This window comes from Epinephelus moara, chromosome 21, assembly GCF_006386435.1.
Source record: "Epinephelus moara isolate mb chromosome 21, YSFRI_EMoa_1.0, whole genome shotgun sequence".
In the NCBI taxonomy this organism is placed as follows: Eukaryota; Metazoa; Chordata; class Actinopteri; order Perciformes; family Serranidae; genus Epinephelus; species Epinephelus moara.
Window position 1 is genome coordinate 15,837,859 of NC_065526.1, and position 21,399 is coordinate 15,859,257.

Here is a 21,399-nt window from a genome sequence, read left to right on the forward strand (position 1 = left end):
AAAAAAAAAAACAAAAAAAAAAAACGTGATTTCCCTGAAGGTGTCTTGAGTTCATCTGAGTGTGCCTGACTGGCATTACCTGAAATAACAGCAGGGAGGAAAATCAGTTATTCTGGAAGACGTTGCCAAACACAGATAACAATAACCAGCAGGCGGGTCTGTGATTCATTCACTCTGAATGTCTCATGAAGACAGTGTCTAAAGACTCCTTTGAACACCTGCGGGATACGGGCAAAAAAGGAAGCATGTGACTCCGAACTGAAAGTCTAAATGATTCATCTAATGACCTTTAATGAGCTGAGAGAGCATCGCTGTGGAGGTTTCTGTGCAGGAGGGGAGGGTGTTAGCCTTCCCGGGGCAATCCTCTTTTACACAGACACACAGACACACACACACACACACACACACACACACACACACACACACACACACACTATGTTTAATATTCCAATATAAATTCAAATATGACAACATTCTGAATTAGATGCGGGTCATGTAAACTGGATATTCAGGACTAGGCTTTATTGTGAATGCAGCATTGTCTGATTAATGAAGTATTTCACTGCTGGAAAAGTACTCCTTTCATAAAACTGGGCTGTCTGTGTAGAAAGATGACAAATACTTTTGAATATGGTGCTACAGAACCAGAGAAAACAGAGTAAAAGGGATGTGGCATTCGCTTTTCCCCAAGAGGTAGAAAACCTACAACCACCAGAATGCACCGCACCAATAAACACTCTTGCAGGTAGCTGATGTAACGCAAACTTGACTGTTTGACACAATGGCGGCCGACTGGTAACAAATGATCTTGTGTTTCAGTTTAATGATAAGCTAAAATATTTTTTCTGAAAAAATTGAAAAAGAGGTGAGAAATAAGCGGCGCACTTTGCAGGAAGGTCTGTCTCTTGATCTGCTTTTTGTGTCTGTGGTGGTGGCATAGGTGGCGGGCAATACGAAAATGCAAAGAAGAGCCTGTAATTCAGGAAACAGCCAAGGAGAGCGAGCGAAATTTCATTGGCGCAAAGAAGCAAAATGGCACAAGTGGCTTCAGCTGTTTCACTTTTCTATATTTGACTTGATAAAGGACATGTTAGGACACGTTAATCTGAGTATGCACAGCTGCATGTAAACGGGAATATTCATTTCTATGAGCCATGTAAACGGCTTAGTGGGAATATTGTCTTTTTCATATGCATGTAAAAATTAGGCCTGTCAAGATCATTATGTTACTTAGGTCAGCAAAAATCACAAAGGCCAAGTCCATATATCGTATGATACTGCCCTTGAGTTCACACGCCTGTCTGTTTACATAACGATGTCACCAACATTTTTGCCAACATGACTCCATGATAAACTGCAGGATATTCCCGACCATTGTAAGATGTGGGTGCAACACCTAACCCTAATGAACGGAAAGAAGAGTGCTGAGTCGTTTTTCTGTCATTTCTGGTTGCACTGCTTCTGTCCTGATCTGCTCTCTGTGCAAGTCTCACCATGGGCGGAACTCAGCGCCTCCACACACACACACACACACATAAAAGATATATTAGAGATAATATTTTTTCACTTTCCAATTCAAATGTCTTAATATTCTTAAGAAATAAAAGTTCATTGCTCTTTGAAAAGGTATACTTGCATTATTATGCTATTACATTATCATATCAGAGGCACAAAATGGTCTTATAATGACAAACAAAATGTTTATCGCAGATATTTCTGAGATACTATATCGTCCACTGAAAGCAGTTATTGTGAAAGGCCTACATGTAAACGTAGACACTGAGAGAGGCAGGGCTAGGCGGGAAACAGAGTGGGCATGTGCAGATTCTCATCCAAACCGCATGTGTGTGGAAAAGCCTGTGAAGCAAGGTGAGAATTTAACAGGGGCTTGAGGCAAAACTGACTTCAGCGTTCTTAAAAATCCATATTGCATAATAAGAGCCTGTAGCGTCACAGTGATACATTAAGATCATGTTTAGTCAGTGTTATGAAGAGGCTGTTTATGAAAGTGAAAAAGCCACGCTAAGTAGCACACGTGCAAAAGTGCTGCATCCGTGTGTCATCCAGTCTACGTTTGGGGCTTTCCTCTCTGCGTGGGGGGTGCGGTTTGGTCAAGGTCCCATCGAGCCAAGAATTCAACGACCCCCCCCTCCCCTCCTCCCCTCCTCCTCAGTGGTTCAGCCCACGCTGGGCTGGAGGACAAGATACTGAACTACTGAATAGCTGCAGGGCTGATGTCACTGCTGGACAGCTGACAAGGGGAACCCTCCCTCAGATTAACCCCATCTGTGTCTAATGAGAACGAGAAACACACTAACAATACTCTATAAACGATTACATCATAACTTGGAGGACTGGACCTAAAACTGGCGTGGGTGGTTCGTCACTTGAGACGTGATACAATGACTGGAAGGGAAACAGACTGGACTTGTATTCGAGGAGTAAACTGCTGATCTCGGGGGCAAGTCTCCTTATGAATGAGATCATATGTGACAAAGGGACCTGACTGGTGACCCAGTGTCACTGCTGCTGCTCAGAGACAGCGCCTGACAGCGAGTCGGTCCATTTCTGGCCTCAGCTGAGTGGCGGAGAATAACCAGAGCCCCCTCAACTTTCCCCTGGAACAAAAACACATTCTGGCTGCTCGCAGAGGCAGAGCAACTCCTTCCTACTAATTCAGGAAACAAGTGCTGTCTCTTGCGGATTTTCGAGAGCTAAACGTATTTCAACAAGTCGTCTCATGACCGTGGAGCTGAGCTGACCTCGGTCCCTCTCCATCATTTTGCGATAGCCAGCGACATTCCCCTGCCGTCACGTCACTTAAAAAGAAAGCCCTCGTTCATCAGATTGAGAGTCACCGAGTCAGGCTAAATTTGTTCCCACTTAAGATAACCATTTACCAAGATGACCTCCCTTCCCTCCCCCTCCTCATCTACTTCCTAATGTCAACTGAACGCGGGGGATGTGATGGTAACAAGCAGACAGATACCATTCCTTCTCTTCCTGAATTCACCCAGACCCTCACCACCAACAAATGCCGCATTAGGCAACTACTGTAACAAAACTATACTGAACACTGCTGCTGTGGGTAACTCTCTCCGAATTCCATTGTTGTCGAAAAACGCACAGGAGCAGGCTTTCAACAGCCTCGGAGGGGAACAATCGACGGCTCATTGTAACTGTCGGTGGAATGTGGAATGTAACAATGTCAGCCTCTGGAGAGTGAGTCACCTCCAAACACTCAATGTGCTCTATGTGTTCATATAGCTGTTGTTCTGACACGACACTGACAAAATTATTTACTCAGCGTTACTTTGCCTTTGCAGTAAACCAGCATATTTGAGAGAGTAATAAAGAAAAATAATACCAAAGAGATAATGACAATATTAGGAGGAGAAGTTACTTTTTTGGTACAATACACCTGGGAAAAATCTCAGATCAACCTATGACACACAATGAAACTTTCTCTACAAAAGCAAGAAACCCATCACACAGAGATGGTCGGGCTTAGGTGGTAACCCCAGGTTGAGAAAGCTCCTTTAAGATTTCATGTTCCACGTTTTAAGTAGACATGCTATGACACCATATTTTCCTTCCCGATACCAAAACAAATACCTGAACTTGCATATCAACTATACCAAGTACTGATGCGATACTACTGATTGCTATTATTGTACTGCAAGGCTCAGGTTAAATCCTTTGTAAAAATGTACAAATACATACAGAGAATAAATGCTAAAGAAATTACCAAATTGCTCCCATTTTGCTAACGGCTAACGTTACACTATTTACCGGAAATTAATTCTTTGCTTTATAACAGTAGATGCCAGTGGCTCCACAGCGCAACTTGCTGTGTAGGCTATTGTTTTAGAGCGGTGAAGAAGAATTGATTTCCTGGAAAACTGCCATTTCAAGTTTATCAGTAAATTGTGTGGTATCAGATTGGTATATAGACTTGTGCACTTACTGATACCTGATCCCAGCGCAGTATCAGAAGAACTCTAGTTTTAAGTGATCATTTTAACCCAAACATTATCTCTTCCTGACCTCTACCAAGTGTAGGTATGTGCCACAGCATTGTCAGCAGGGTTGTAACCTGGTGCCAATTTGCCACTGGTTCCTTTACAACCAATACCAACCGATTGCCAGATTGCGTGCATAGCCAGTGTGCAGTCAAAAGAGAGAGAGAAAAGAGCGTGTGTGTTTGTGACGCTGACACATGACAGTGAGGCTGCAGAGACCGGAGCAGAGAGTTAAACGTAGCAGTGCTGTGTGTGAACATTTTTGACTATTTGTCAGTAAATAAATGCTACAACTCCTCAAGACCCAAGACAATTCCCCGTGTCTTGCTTGCCAGTTCCTGATTAAAGTGAAGTACCAACGTTAGCAAGCAAAGCTAGCCTCCCATTGGAACCTGACCAGGCTCACTTAAGGTAGACTTTTAAGGTGGACCAGCTATTCTCATTGTAGTGACAATTTCAGCTGCTCCTATACAGGTAACAGAGCAGTTGAGTCTCTCCTGAGTTAGGGATACAATTACTGATGTTAAATCATTTTTTATTTTATTCTATTTTAGTTCTGTAACTGTTATTTAGTGTTACATAACTGTAATTGTGGCTAACCCAGTGAGTAGGATTTAGGGGGATGTATTGGCAGAAATTGATGATATAATTGTATAATTGCGGGTCCTAGGGACATTCACATTTTCGCATCTGCCACCATAGTTCTCCTACACACTTTGCATACAGGAAAAGTTTTAGTTGGTTGCAATCTGCTAACTCAGTCACTAAATGCCACTAAATCCTACACTATAGACCTTTAAACTGTTCAGAGTTAATATACTGTTCAAATTCAAGTTCAAATTTGCCTTTTCATTTCAATTTAAGTTGTTGACTGTACTTTATTTTACTTTAAGTATCGTTTCAGGTATCGTCTAGGCATAGGTACCGTTTATAAAGTGTCATTTTGGCACCAGTATCAGGAAAACCACAGACAACCCGTGTGGTCACACCATAAAACAGAGAGACAAGAATATTTTAAAGCTGCTTGCAAGAGTTTTGCATATCAAGGGTTACCATCTAGGCACGACCCACAGAAATAGCTGCAGGTAAACTCTCCAACCATGACAACTGGATTACAACTGTCAATTAAATAAACTGTATCAACCCACTTGTTTTGACTGAAAATATAAAATAAAAATGCAAAAATAATTTAAGCTTTAATTTGAGCAACATATAACTAACCCCAACGATCAAATGCTTAGATTAAAGGAATATGGAGCTGATGTAAAAGCACACAACGACAACAATGAGCATTAGCTTGTGTCAACTGTCTTTACTACTTGGTTAATGTTTACTAAATCCTCTAGGGCGACTTTGCTGTGGTGTGTCTGTTGTTACCTAGCAGTTCTTCAGGGTCTTTGACCACGATATGGGCGTTGAGCTCCTGCAGCTCCTGGTGAAGCTCCTCAACCTTCTTGTTCGATTTTTTCAGCATGTTGTCAACAAAGGCCAGGCTCTTCTTGTCTGTGGTGACCTGAGGAGAGGAGAGCAGAGGAGACATGAGAAGGTTTTATAATGTATCTAACAGCAAAGATTTACGAGGAAACAAAATGTCTTCGATTTTGGCCTTTTTGACCTTTGATATGTCTCTTTCAACTTTATAAAAGTGAATATTAAAAAGGGACAGTTCACCCTACAATTAAAAATAATATTTTTTCTTCATACTTGTAGTTTTATTTATCAGTCTAGATAGTTTTGGTGTGAGTTGCCGAGAGCTGGAGATAACGGCTGTAGAGATGCCTTCTCTCAAATATAATGGAACTCGACTTGTTTAAGAAATTAACATCAATGTAAATAGTAAATGGACTTGCACTTGAATGGTGCCTTTTAGTCTTTCAACCACTCAAAGCGCTTTGACACTACTTGTCACATCCATCCATTCACACACACACATTCATACATTGGTGACCGAGGCTACCATACAAGGTGCCATCTACTCAGTCAGACACCAAGCAATTTGTAGTTCAGTTTATCGCCCAAGGCTATTTCAACATGCAGAATGGAGGAGATGGGGATCGAACTGCTGATCTTCCTATTGGTGGACGACCCGCTCTGCCTTCTGAGCCACAGCTGCCTCATGTCTCTTCCCAAAAGTCATAATAATCCACACAAAATTGTCCTTGCTGTGAGCAGCTTCATGTAGGAACTATTTTCTTTCTATCAAACGACATCTACCAACTGGGCTCAGAAGGAAGCATGCATCTATTGCTAGCTCATCTAGCACCACTGAGCTAGCTAATGTTACAGCTCCGTCAAGGAGGACGCCATTAACGTTTACATCTCGCGCTGTAACAAGCATGAGCCTCTTGTCCATGAGTAGATGCACAAATGCAAAATACATATTATTGATTTCTGGTGAACTGTCCCTTTAAATTGGCAAAGTAGGCCTTTGAGAGAAAGACAAAAACATATTCAGTAATTTTACCTTTCGCAGGTTCTCGGCGCCTGCTTTGATCTTCAGCTCCTTGCGGATCTCGCGGCGGATCTGCTCCTTGATCTCATCCAGCTTCTGCTGAACCATGGTGTCAGACAGGTCCAGGTTGTGTCCCAGACCCAGTCGCTCCGCCACCTGCTGGCCCCTGGCATCCCCCTGAAGGAGGACAGCAGAGGAGGAGGAGGACAACGAGGAGAGGAGAGGGAGTTGTGGAATGTAATTTAGAGGAGGTCAGCGAGGGAGGAGAAGAGGGAAGAGGAAAATAGGATAATAGAGAAAAAGGAGGAGAGGACAAACAGAGGTCAGTGACTCGGTCAACAAGTAGATTGGCAGTATTTGAGCAGCGTTTAACCAACAGGACTTATCAATATAAACAGAAAGCAGCACTGACTTGTTGTTTGTTTTAAAACAGCTGAAGTTATTGCCCCATAAAACAAATGCATTTCCATTTTGTCGTGAGTGGCAGCACATCAAAGCAGTAGGGATGTTTCTAACGACTTGTTTTTTGGATGTTTAAATGGAAGATTAAACTCCAGTCGACTAGTCTAAAATAAGAAAACGTTTAGAAAGCAGTCAAAATTGAGCACTGCATATAAGGGCCATTTGAAATCATTTTAAATGCTGCTGAAATGTGTGGCACTTTGCACCATGCATTATGAATATTACACATTATCCTACAAAACAAAACAACTCACTAAATAAAAGCTAACAAATAACGTTTATTAAAAACAACATTCTTCGGGAAATAAATCTTTAGGAAACTGCAGGAAAAAATCATTGCAACAGCATTTTCATTGGGTGAACGCAATCACATAAAATATTCATTTTTAATAATAAGTTGAACCGGCTAGTATTTCTAGTGCCAGCTAGCAAGCGCAGCCATGTTTAATCAACTTGTCGAATAATTGCACACATCCCCAGAAAGCAGTAAGGATGCAATAAAAACAGAGGAGCTCCAGACGTAGTTTCATCCAAGCAGTCACTGAGGTTCTCATTGAACCACCAATCTAAGTGAAATACGTGTGATCTGATCTTGAGCATCAGGTGACGATATATAATAATTTACCTATTTACAGTTCTACAATGAGTGTATGTCAGATGAAGGAAGTTATTGTGACTTAAATGCACTGACTATATCTTCTGACCAAACATGAGATTCAACACAGGAAGGCCAACCTGAGTACGGCGAGGTCAACCCAGTGTCGTGGTGTGTTTTGAACTTGAGCTAGCCTCTCTCTGTCTGTATGTGGTGTTTTCACTGCCTCTGTCAGTCACCATTTATCTGTATCCTTAAAGCCGTCACCTTAACTAAGGAGGGATTAGCGGTCACTTCCTGAATGGCTTCAGCTCTTAAGTTCATCATGAACACAGTGGTGCACCGGTTACGTTACAGTAGTTGATCAAAGAATACGTCTGTGATTATGAAGGGACTGTGAATAATCAGTTTTAGAGCTACAACAATTAATAGCTTATTAGTCATCGATTATTAAAATTAATCGCCAACTAATCGGATAAGGAATCGGTTTAAATATTTTTTACGGAAAAAAAAGTCCTATTTTCTGATTCCAGCTTCTTAAATGGGGCTATTTTCCAGTTCCTTTCCTCCTCTGTGACAGTAAACTGAATATCTTTGGGTTGTGGACAAAACAAGACATTTGAGGACGTCATCTTGGGCTTTGTGGAAACACATTTTCCACCATTTTCTTGCTTTTCATAGACAGATCTAATCAATTAATCGAGAAAATAACAGACGGATTAATCGACAATTCAAGTTGAGCCCTCATCAGTTTATTCCTTTTTATTACACAGCTTAATAATTCTTTGGCCTGAAAATATCTTCCAGTTTTGAATGTGTTGTTGGACCATGTAACGTTTTAATTGTGTTACATGCTCACAACTATGAAACCACAGCTCTTCAATCTATGAGTCATCATGGCTCAGACAGGACAAATACAAACCGAAAGCCTGTCATCACTTTGGTGCAAATCATTGCGCAATTAGCTATGCATACGCACATCTGTGACCTTTGGTGTTTGGAAAAAATCATCAGTGTAAAGTGCACACACACAAGTCAAACTGAGTGCGACTCCAGATAACAGAAACAACACGTAAATTGTAAAGGTGAACCACAACTTGCTACTCTCAGAGAAAGTGAAACCATGCCAGAGTTTAAATGTGAACAAATTAACTTGCACCATAAAATAAGGGCATAATGAGATGTGAAAAACAGCACATCGCCACTCTGTGACAACCATGAGATCCAAGTCTTGTTGCACTCATCATAACTTTACTATAAAAGGAAGCAGTCAAACCAAACACTGAGTAACATTTAGGCGTAAATGCCATTAGCTTCAATTTAGTGTGCCGCTGTTAAAATCACAACTGCCTGAGAAGACGATGTAAAGGATGGATCAAGTCAACAAAACAAAACATCAAGGCTTTATGAAACTTTTACCTGAACTTCGTCGGTTTCAGCCAGCTCCATCTCCATATCAATTGAACCAACCCGTCCTCGCATGTTCTGCTGAGCAGCACTAACAATCATTACATGAAGTACTGAAGTTCTGTTAGGAGAAATGATATCCTCCGCCACAAAGGTTAGGCTACACGATAGCTGGCAGAGGCTCCGTCCAAAGCCACACTCATTCACTCCGCTGGTATCCGATTTTCTCCAGCTCTCTCCTTCTCACACAGACCATTGACATCAACAGGGAAGATAAACCGTCTGAGCAGCGACAGCCAAATCCCTCTTAGCTTCTAACTCTGTGAGGTCAGAGCAGCCCAGAATGGGACCTAATCTCACTCCATGGAGAACTGTGGCTAAAATTAACCCAAGTTAAAAACATAACACTGGCTGTCCATTGTGGCCTTCCCCCCTGCAAAGCAACTTGGAGGAGAAAGTTGTGAAGCGACACCCCAACAACTGACAGAGGGTTTAAAACACGGCAACTGATTAGGAATTAACTCTGCAAGGTTGTCACTGGAAGACACAAGACACTTAAGTACCACATAGGCTGTATTATCTTGACGCTATGTTTTCAGTTTAGTTTGTTGGTCAGCAGGATTACACAAAAACTACGGGGCCTATTTTCATGAAACTTGGTGGAGGGGTGTAGCATGGACCAAGGTAGGACAAATTCAAATTTGGAGTGGATCTAAATCATGGGGCAGATATGCAAACTATTTTCTGCTTTCACTGAATCACTGAGGCATTTACCTTGGCAGAATTCTGCGCACTCACCAGTTTATCCATGCTACAGTTTCATACAAAATGCAGTGTTTCCCAAGCCTAGGAACCAGACGAATCTGCAAGCGCGTGTTTTATTTGCTGGTCCCCCTACATCGTCTAGAGTGGGCTAATCACAACCATTTATCTAATATAGGGCCTGTGTGATCTGATTACTGACAACTTGCAGAGCATTTGTGCAAAATACGTGATGACTTCATTCTTAGCTTGCACAGCTTTGCTCCAGGGACCCTACGGTGAGCACAAACCTAGCTTCGTAAAGAGGAGCAACATTGAGGCATTAACAAGATGGCAGCAGCTGCTGTGGAACTCTCTGTTTAAGTACTATTGTCAATTTCTGATTCTGGCAACTCTTGTTCACAGACATATTGATGCTTCACCATCACAGCCCACCTCTGCTCACTAGTCTTGTTACCTCCATCTGTCGCTCGGCGCTATGTCACACGTAGGTCTATCCAATTGCTACCAGAGGCCATTTTCAGACTAAAGCTGCTTTCACACTGCTGCGTGGTACCGCCTACCTGCGATGGCTTATCCCCAAAAATCAAAGTGTTTTTTAAAGCACCCCTCTACCATCAGCTACCATCAAATATTGAATGTATTTTGAAACACTGTCTTATAAGTTGCTAGCACTGTGTTGTACAGCTCACGGTATTCAGACACCAACATTATCATCTCCTCCATCTTGTCTTTATTCTGCTTTTGCGATGACCCCACCTTCTATTTGATTGGCCAAACCAAGGCGATTTAAGCCAGGCTCCAACACAATGAACTTTGCCTTGCAGAGCAAAATCCAGCAGCGGCAACTGTTTCATACCCCTACTGCCATGTTTGAAACCGCTTCCCCTCTGCTGCCTTCTTCTCATTAAAATAACTGGAGGCGGCACATTACCGTACGGTAGTGTGCAAGCCCCATAACTCCCATTTGGGCATTGGTCTGGCAGTGCTCGGCTAGGGTTTTCCACAATGTTTTATTTTGGCGGTTGGCCATCTTGTCTCAAACAAAGTCCACATCCACCTTCTCTTCAAGAGGAAAGGCGATATTTTACACCGCAAAAGCCATCATATTTAGTAGCTTTCATTTAGGCCATCATCTTCTAACTCCAGGATTTGGGTGCTTTAGCTAAACAGTTACCTGGGCTAAATGCTACTCTACTCCTGACTGATAGATTAAAGTAGGGGGAAAAAATCCTGTTTGGTACAATAAGGGATTTCCATGTGCTCAATCATACTCTCGCCCAGCTCTTGTAAAACCCCCCTCTCCTCTATAGGTGCTCACTTTAAAGGAAGCTATAGTTTGCACATATCCTGGTCCAGAGGCTTCTTGATGACTCATAGGTAAAATGGAGGTCACAACTCCTGGAAGTGGAAGAACAGTGTGCGGGGGGAAAAGCAACTCTCTTCTTCAGCTCACTGCGCTGCAAAACTTGTTTGTACTGTAACTGTGTTTGCCCAACGCAGTATGAGGACAGCATGAGGACACCCTAAAGGGCCTATTTTACTGCGCAACAATGCAAGGAAATCCATGAAAGGCCGATCAGATAAGGTGGAAATAAATCAGCTAGTAGACCCACAAGGTCTGCGTTTTAATTTGAGATCAAACAGAGCAACTATATCCAAAGAAAGAGAGCAGGAGCTCATTTGCAGAAGTAGTTTCACCTCGTTTCTTGTCAACTGCAATACTTCCTTGAGTTGCTCTTTTACCTGTAAAGCCCTTATCATTCCTTGCTGCTGAAATGTATTGCCTTGTCAGGGGTATGACGCCACACCGAGAGCTCGAGACTTATTAGGTTCAAAGACGAGTGAAGCAGGAATTGTAAGCAAATGTTTCCACTCATAGCACAATGCACACAGTTTGTGATGGATGGAGGGAACTTGTTCTTGTCAGTGTGGCTCTGCTGGCTGCTCTGTGAAATGTTCAAGGCTCAACACAGATGAAAAGACTTTATCTAAAGCCTTTTAGCCACATGTTTTGTTCAACATTACAAAAATGGATAGCTGCTTAATTTATTAGATGAATAAAACAGAAGCTGTTCATCCCCACAAAATAAAAACAATAAATGAATAGCCATAGATAGGAACTGTATTAAAAAAACTGTTGATAATATTCTCACAAAGGTAAGGCAGCAGTTACCTTCACATGTTGAACTTGTTAAAGAGCTCTTTTAGTGCCTAAGACATGAAAGGAAACTGTGAGGTAAAAGCAAACATTAGGTCTGAGCCTCAAGTGTAAGCAGGTTAACTTGCTCTTTAAGCCTGAAAGCTCCAAGTCCAAAAACAAGAGCTCCATTCACACAATAGGACAATGGAAAAGTTGAGGCCACTATCCAGGCTCATGCTTAAAAAGCCAAGCCCTTGCCATTTCTGCGAGAGGCCTATCTCAACCTACAACCTGACACCCAGCCGTCTTACCCCCACAGCTGGCTGCAGAGCCCTGGCCACAGCCTGGTGCTCTGCTGCGACCAGAAATAGCAACACAGGCTAATAAACGCAGATCCTACAAATGCAGCCTTCACACGAGCCTTAGACATATCCCGTGTCAAGTCGAACTGTAGGTAATGTCACGTACTTCAGGTCAGTGTTAATGGTCATTTCTAAGCAGGACAGACAGTAGATTTATTGTGTCCAGAACACTGACGCTGTAATGTCACAGAGGAGACCAAATGATAAAGTGCACTGACGCACCTGTTGCTCGGCTGAGTTGATCTGGTTCCACTCCATATAAACCACCAGGGCGATATATGTTAAAGTTTAGCCGGCTTAGTTGAACGCAGTTAAACATAGATGCATCTTTTAATAGGGAGTGTATGACTTCCAGATGATGCTTTTTAAGTCCTAATATGCAAGATGCTGATGCACAGGGCTGGGCTTGTGTTATGTTATTCATCATACTGGCAACAAACATAATCCTTACAGTCCAAACACAGAGTCAGATTTTTCTACAATTATCTAGTAAGTATTGAGTATGCCAGGTCAGATTAACTTTCCACTTCTATCCAGTCCAAATGGATGGATGTTTACTGTACAAACATTTTGTTTTTCACTTTAAACAAAAGCCCATCTGGGGATAAGCACTGCACGTTAGTTCATACTATAAATGCTAAGAGTAATACTAGTCTAATGTGATGCCAACTTTTATCAGCCAGCCCTGAGGGTAACATATTTTCATTTTACAGCACCTAGCCTGGCATAACGATTAGCTTAATTACATCGTAATCCTTACAAATAATGTAACTGAATCTGAAATACAAGACGACTTAATTTGGGCTGCATGTTATATAAAAAAAAAATCATATTGCGATTATTTTGAGAGATATTGAAGTTGCAATACATGTTACAATTTTAGTGAATATGGAAATGTTTGTATTTTATTTTGACAAAAAAAACGTAAATAAAACAAAAATGACGATGTCTTTTTAGCTGGGGTCAATACCAAACAAGCATGCTTTTTTACATTTGGAATATGATATGCTGGGCAGGGCGTCTCTATAGCATCATGATGCTTCATTTATAATGGTATGTTGTGACACATTTTACATTTCATTAAAATATTTCAGCTCCTGCGAATTGGATATCGTACTTGGCCATAGTGCAATTTTAATAATATTTCGACTAATTGTGCAGCCCAAAAGTTAATCCATAGATGTCTTCATGCTCAATAAGAAACAGGCTACGACTGTTTTGCCACCAATTTATGGCTCGGACGGCTTGGACATACTTTTGCGCCCCCTCCCAGCAGTAAACGATAGGACCAATATGTGAGTTTACCGTTCTCCTACTGCCAACGTCAGGTGAAATTGAAACTAGGTAAGCACTACTGGGTCGGGAATTAATGTCTGTCAAATATTCAACTTAAAACAAACTTCACCATGCAGCAGCTGCAGCTGGCTTGCCTGCAGTGTTTTGGAATGGACAAGAGATTGGCGCATGCTCTTTCTGTGCGCTTGCTATGTGCGCAGTCTGTGTGATGACAAAAAATGGGTTACATGCGGACATCCACATAGGGTCCATGCGAACACTTGTGGACATGGCTGGATGACGACCCTCACCCCCACCTGCTCCCTCGCACAGGTGTGGATGCAGAAACTATGAAATGGCTCTTACTGTCTTCAGACTATTTCAAATAGGCTTACTGTGCCAATTGAAATTTTATAAACCCACGGTGTAAAATATTGTTTATCAGATTGAGTCATCTGTGCATGTTACCGATAAAGCAACTGAAAAAAAATACAAAAAACAAACACCTGTGCTGAGTGACTAAAATAAACGTTAACATAGGGCTGGGCCATACGGAGAAAATCAAATGTCATAATTTTGACCTCAATATTGCGACAATACTGTAGCGATGACCACTGGTGCTTTTACTTAATGTTTTCACAGTGAGATTTTAATAAATAAACCAGAGTAATGTGGATATAATGACTAAGTGGGTAAAGGTAAATAATATAACTAGAAATGGTTAATTCAGAATGCATCACTTTACTGTAATGCAACCTTTAAAACCAGGAAAAGGCAACAATTAGGCCTACAACCAGGTAGGGATGCACAATATTAGATTTTTTGCTGATATCCGATATGCCAATATATAACAACTCATTTGGCCGATAACAGATACCGATATAGCCACTTTTTCCCAACCCAATTTTAGTGAATTATACCCCGTAAGATATATATGTATAATATGATGAATTAACATCACATTATGGATGCTCTTAGTGATGGCCCACCAGCAGATGAAGACGTGAAATAAAATGTGATTCTAACAGTTCATTGTGCTTCTAATAGTTCACTTTAAAGCTGATACTATCAGCATGTTGGCCAATTCCAATGACTGACTGATATTATCGTGCATCCCTACAGTCAGGGATGGAAATAAGCACCGGCCACCTGCCAAATGCCGATAAAAATGCAACTGGCTGCTAGATTTGCATCACTCACAAACCGAAAAACAATGGTAATCTACTGAGTGACTGGTAGATTTTGGAATCCACCAACCACAGTGGCAGGTGGATGAAAAAATAATTCCCAATCCTGGTTATGAAAGGAAGATATCCATAATCTAAGACGATTCCTAGTCTCATATTGCAATGTAGATATATATTCTCACGCCTTAGGTTAACATTATGATTAAACCAGTCCTGCAATGGCATCACTGACATGACAGCAGGTCACCACCACCTGTTGCCTCAGTCTGCACCAGCCCTGGTACATCAAATTAATAATAAGAAACATTTAAACTAAAACTTATTGCATACACTTATCTGTGGTTCCCATTTTCCCTCCAGTACTCCCAGTTAAAATGAGTAATAGTGTATGAGTAATCAGACAGGTCTTTGCTGTAACAGGACAGGAGCACAGTTTTGGGAGGGCAGTGCTACAAAAAGCTGATGCTTGACTGCACTTTAAACGTGATAAGATAAAGTTGTGGATGAGTTGTGGCTGTTGGACAATGTTTTTGTGAGAAAGACTTATTTCAAGTCTTACGTCACTCAAGTGAAACCACATTAATCAGTGAGTCATGACTGTTCATTGGGAATAATGCGACATGACTGTAACACTTTAATGCTTTTGTTTTAATAGAAAAATGTGCACTTGTGTGTTATAATAGACATTTTCTGGTTTATTTTACACAGCTAGAGTTTTAAGTTTATCCGGTCTGTGTTAAAAAAAACTTAACGTAAAGCAGTCACCATCACTTTACGTTACTTTATATAAAAGTAGTAGCCATTTTAACTGTATTTATATCACGAATAAGGATATTAAACATGAAAAGCATGTGGTTACCGGTGTATGAATGCATGCAGGACACTGTTTATTTCCCAAAAATAACGCAGGTTAACGTGAGGCTACAAAGCTGTTAGTTCACGTTCAACAAACTTTATTTGTCTTAAATTACGGCGACATTAACAAAGGTTTTTATCAAAAAATAACCGTTACGTTAATTAACACAGCAGCTTCCGCACCAAACCACCGGTTATAAACTTGGATATTTCAGGAAAAGTAACTTTGGATAATTGTTTCCCAGGCCTCAATCCATGGATAATTCCCAGACAACCCTTTGGGGTCTAACAGAGGCCCTTAACTTAAATTTAACAGCAGCGACTCACAGCGACTCAACTTTAATGAAATAAAACTGTTAGCTAGCTTAAAGTTGAACACGTAGAGCAAAGTTTGCGCACTTTTCGCAACAGTTGTCAACTTTTCCTACCTGCACGGAATCGGCGGCCATCTTGGTTTTCGCCTTTGAATCAAATCCTACGGGGAGAGAGGAGGGGAGGTGGAACTCCAAAAACAAGCCTTGTTTTAAGTTTCCCTCTCTGGCGACAAAAAGAAGCGATTATTCGGACCAAACCGTCGGTCATCTCGGGTACACGGGGCTTCCCATGCCGTCTTCACGCTTCATTGACGCGGTCACACCGTCCTAGTGGGGTCCCGGAGGGTGGACTGGAGCTCATAAATGAGAAAAGCTGGAGCATAAATCTGTCCCAGTGCAGTTGGAGAAAGAGGCGGTGGTTAGAGTGGAAGCGTCCGCCCAGAGGAGCTGCCTGCTGCTGCTGCTGTTACAGAGGCTGCTGCTGCTCTCTGCCCGGACAGTTAGCACCACACACGTGATCCCAAAGTTCATATAGGCTGGCCTCACCTCATGGTTATAACCTGAAATCATCCTGGGGTAAACACCAAACACTAAGATGGAAAAACATGTCTCTCAGGTCAGAGTGATTCACACTGTGGTTAAAATTCATCTGCAGACAAAGGAAACCCTTTGTTAGAGATACTAACTTCTTACAGTAGTGGGATAAGTATTGAGATCCTCTAATAAAGGTACCAGTACCTCTATAAAAGTCCTAAGTCCTAACATCATACAGGGGTATGTAGCCAGTAACTAAGTATGTTTATCTACGTAAAGAAATTGAGGTACTTTACTTGAGTATTTTCTTTACATGCCACTTTCTGTAAGGTTATGTTTATTTATTAATTTTAAATTATAATTATATAATTTAAGCATACATTTAGGATAGATTATAACAATAGAGAGTTACAAGTGTTATTCCCCCTCTGTGTACATAGTCTGGCTGTAAGTAAACTTTCAAAGAGAAAGAAGGGTAGATAAATGGAATAATTAAAAATCAAAGCAGAAAAATAGTAAGTAATAATGAATAGTAAATAATTAATTAAAAAATAATAAATATAATATAATATAATGTAATATAATACTGTCCCTTGGGGTCACTGTTACTCCACCATACTGTATAAAATGTAAATTGAGGGAGGTTTTTCCGAAGTGACCACAGCCACAGTCATGTGACAGGAGACTTAAGAAAAAGAAAAAGTAAAATTAACCAAGAACATGTGTTTTTTGCTGTTATTTCCAAACAGCTTATATTTACTTTGAATGTATAAATAATAAGAAAGATTTTATATTGTTTATTTGTGCATATTTAATGCTAATACTAAAATGAACATTAACAAGCTAACATAGGCTATCTTTTTTTCCTCCCATTAAATGTGACAAAATGTCATGTCCACAACAGTGATTTTTTTTTTATCATTTTGTTGCAAAATGCATATGGTAATCAAAAAGTCAATGCCACTGTACCACTGTTATATTTTTAAAAATATTGAACCAATACATTTTTTCTATGTTAGAGCTTGTAAAAGTTTACAGAAAAAAATGGACACACAGAATCACCCACATTTGCCAATTCAGTTTAATATATTTACTTATTTATTTTATTTTGGGGGAAAAATCTTTAAAATTAGCTTTTCTATACTGTTCCAATCTCAAAATACAATCCTATATATATCATTTGTTTTATATCTGTCAGTATACATGAATATAATTAAAAATAATTCTTTTGTTTAAATGGAAATGAGCATTGACACAACAACATACTGTATGTATAATCTTATATGGCTCAATAAAATATCTAAGATACCTTAGCAGTGCAGTATCAAAAGTAAAAGTACTTATTATGCTGAGTGGCTCCAGCAGTGATGGAGGGAGTAGCACTCAGATTTACTAATAAATATAAAATAAATATACTCAAAAGTACTCAGAATGGCCCCTTCCAAAATGCTATATATTTATAAATATTTTATAATTTTATTAGTCTTTATAATGTATCAACACAAAGGCAGCATATGTCGCTAGCGAAGGAGTTATTCTTTAATAATGCATCATATTTTCTAATTATGTAAATTCTTAATTTGCAAAATTAACAACCAATGATAATTGTCAGAGCTATAGTGAGGTAAAAACTACTTTATTTCCCTACAATATGAAATATAGTGGAGTAGAAACATAAAGTAGCATAAAAGAGAAGTACAGTACTCAAAATACATGTACCCAAGTGTAAGAGTATACTTTACAGAGGACTGCACCTCAGGAGACAGTCACCTGTTTAACATTGATGATCAAACTATAATTAGAATCAAAGGGATCATGCAGAAGCTGAACAAACTGTCTGACGAGTGGAGCTGCAGTGCAAACAAAAACCTCTACATTAAAATACTGTGAGAGTCACAGTTTACTTTTGACTTGCCAGGCCTGATGGATGAGGAGGAGCTGCTATGAAGAAACCACAGGAGGACAAACACTGACGTCCTCTCCACTGGGGCCGGTACATGACATGTCACACCTCAGTGAGAAGACTTACTGCTGCATTACATAACCCTCAGGGACACAGTCATCACAAGCCATATGTCTCAGAGACTGGGCACTCTCTGTGCTTACGGTGCCGTGCCTCAGATATTTATTGGTGTGGACAACAACGCTGGATCCTCTCTCATAAACTGAGTATTGTCCACATCATAAAAACAGCAGAGGCCTTGTTGGGTTGACTTATGAAATATGGGCTCCGGTTAAAATCCGTCCACGGTGACACTCTCCAGAGGTTGACTGAGGACGGGACATGATGGTTTTGTCTTGTCATGTAATGGATCAATATCAGCAATACCCACAGCCAACAGTTAATGAGTGCAGTGTGGGAGGAAGGACTGGGGATAATGCTGTTTTTGTGCTCGGGTTAATTAATATCTGCCTTTATCAGAAACATAGTGTTGTTCCATCTTTCTCCAGCTGTTACGCCAGCTCTGTGTTCACAGTTGAATGGACACTATACTGATCTGTGGGCGTGTTATTATTACCCATAATAAACATGATGATTAGTGCTCTGATTAATGGGATGATGACTAAGTTTTACTGGGCAGGCAGGTATTAGGTGCTTCTGCCATGAGGTTGTAAAAAGCAATCCTAATGCCTGTTTTAAATCCAGTGTTAAACAAATATCTGTGACCTGATGAGGAATTTCAGTCACATGTTGCCACTGCACATTTGGATCATACTTTATCACAATATACACTGCTCAAAAACATTAAGTGTTGCAGTGTAATACCAAGTCAGTTAAACTTTAAAAGTGACAACAGGTACAATAGAGAAGCAAAAGCAAGACAACCTTCAAAAAGGAAATGGTTTTACATGTGGTGGCCACAGACAGTTGCTTTCTCCTTATCCTTCCTGCAGCCCAATCAGGTTGCACAGGTAGTCCAGCTCCTCCAGGATGGCACATTCATACGTGCAATCACAAGAAGGTTTGCTGTGTCTCCCAGCACAGCCTGAAGAGCATGGAGGAGACACCAGGAGATAGGCCGTTACATGAGAGACAGGGCCATAGAAGGGCATCAACCCAGCAGCAGGACCGGTATCTGCTCCTTTGTGTGAGGAGAAACAGGAGGAGCACTGCCACAGCCCTACAAAATGACCTCCAGCAGGCTACTGGTGTGCATGTTTCTGACCAAACTGTCAGAAACAGACTCCATGAGGGTGGCATTAGGGTCTGACGTTCTCTAGTGGGACTCACAGCCCAGCACCATGCAGCTCGATTGGCATTCACCAGGGAACATCTGAATTGGCAGGTCCGTCATTGGTGCCCTGTTCTCTCCACAGATGAGAGCAGGTCACACTGAGCACATGTGACAGGTGTGAAAGAGTCTGGAGACGCCATGGGGAACGTTATGCTGCCTGTGACATCATCCAGCGTGACCGGGTTGGCGGTGGTTCCAGATGGACTGGGGAGGCATATCCTTGGAGGGTCACACAGACTGTACCCTGACTGCTGTTAGGTACCACGATGAAATCCTCAGAACAATTGTCAGACCTTATGCTGGTGCAGCGGGCCCTGGGTTCCTTCTGGTGCAGCAGGCCCTGGGTTCATCCTGGTGCAGCAGGCCCTGGGTTCCTCCTGGTGCAGCGGGCCCTGGGTTCCTCCTGGTGCAGCAGGCCCTGGGTTCCTCCTGGTGCAGCAGGCCCTGGGTTCCTCCTGGTGCAGCGGGCCCTGGGTTCCTCCTGGTGCAGCGGGCCCTGTGTTCCTCCTGGTGCAGGACAATGCCCGGCCTGAAGTGGCCAGAGTGTGTAGGCAGTTCCTGGATGACAAAGGCATTGATGCCATTGACTGGTCCTCTCGTTCCCCTGACCTAAATCCAATTGAGCACCTATGGGACATTATGTATCTGTGCATCCGATGCTGCAAAGTACCACCACAGACTGTCCAGGAGCACACTGATGCCCTGATGCGAGGAGATCCCCCAGGACACCATCCACTGACTCATCAGGAGCATGCCCAGAAGTTGTGGGGAGTGCATAAAGGCACACGGGGACAATGCACACCACCAAGTCACATTATGAGTTGCAGTGATAAAATTCATGTAAGTTGGATCAGCTTGTGATTATAATTTTTTACTTTGATTTACGGTGTGATTTTGAATCCAGCCCTCAGTGGGTTGACGAGCGACATGGGTTTGAGCAGTGTATATACTTCATCAAAAAGGCCTTTCTCAGTGTTTCCACATCACATTTGTGTAAGTTGCATTTTAGACCACGACCGGCTCCGAGCTAATTATGATGTCACAAAATCATGCTCTTCGGTGCACGTGTTAACTTCCGCCCCTCCGGCACATGAGTGTGAAAACAGCCTTGTGTGTCAAACTCTGCACATGCATCGTTCTGCAAAGTGAAGCTGAGACATGCATGTGAGGGAACAGAAGCAAAACAAGTTGAGTGGTGGGCCACTAGTTGAATTTGACTCGGTCTATTTAAAATCCTGACAGTCAAGATTGTTTAAGTGTGAGTTGCTGAGTGTTGGAGATATCAGCCATAGAGATGTCTGCCTTCTCTCCAATATAATGGAAGTAGATGGCACTCAGCTTGTGGTGCTCAAAGTGCCAAAAAATACATTTGGAAAACTCAACAGCAATGTCTCTTTCCAGAAATCATGACCCGGTTACTCAAGATAATCCACAGACCTTGTCAACAGTCAGCCATTGGTCAATGTTGGGCACCCTAGTTTTTGCAGTGTGTCCTGCAGTGCTTGCACTAGTCAGCCCTTGACGGCTGTCTTTTGGCCGATTTGGCATGAAGACAGTGAAGCCAATCGGTGAGAGAAATCCCTTTGACTGGCAGTTCAGCTCAGCGCATGAGAAGAGAATCAGAAGTGAGGAAAGTAAACAAACCGGGTTCAAGAGGGCATGAGATCGAAACAAATGTTTAAATAGGTTAGATCAGTGGTCCTGTACTGCTGTCACTTTTGTCCCTTGTCAGCTGCCATCTAGTTCTATTATATTATATATATGTTGGCACTTTTTGTATGACTGAGTGACTA

The 21,399-nt window shown here is 41.6% G+C and overlaps 1 protein-coding gene across 1 annotated transcript in view; it reads right to left on the reverse strand.

The window, feature by feature from the left end:
- The window catches only part of pkn2a (protein kinase N2a), a 38,554-nt gene extending 22,254 nt beyond the window's left edge, over window positions 1-16,300 (reverse strand). The window contains exons 1-3 of the mRNA XM_050074586.1: window positions 15,951-16,300; window positions 6,487-6,651; window positions 5,400-5,535 (exon numbers count right to left, since the gene is read on the reverse strand). Coding sequence (XP_049930543.1) covers window positions 5,400-5,535; window positions 6,487-6,651; window positions 15,951-15,971 — 322 coding nt within the window. The 5' untranslated portion in view covers window positions 15,972-16,300. The remainder of the gene's footprint in view (window positions 1-5,399; window positions 5,536-6,486; window positions 6,652-15,950) is intronic.
- Between the last annotated feature and the right edge of the window lie 5,099 nt (window positions 16,301-21,399).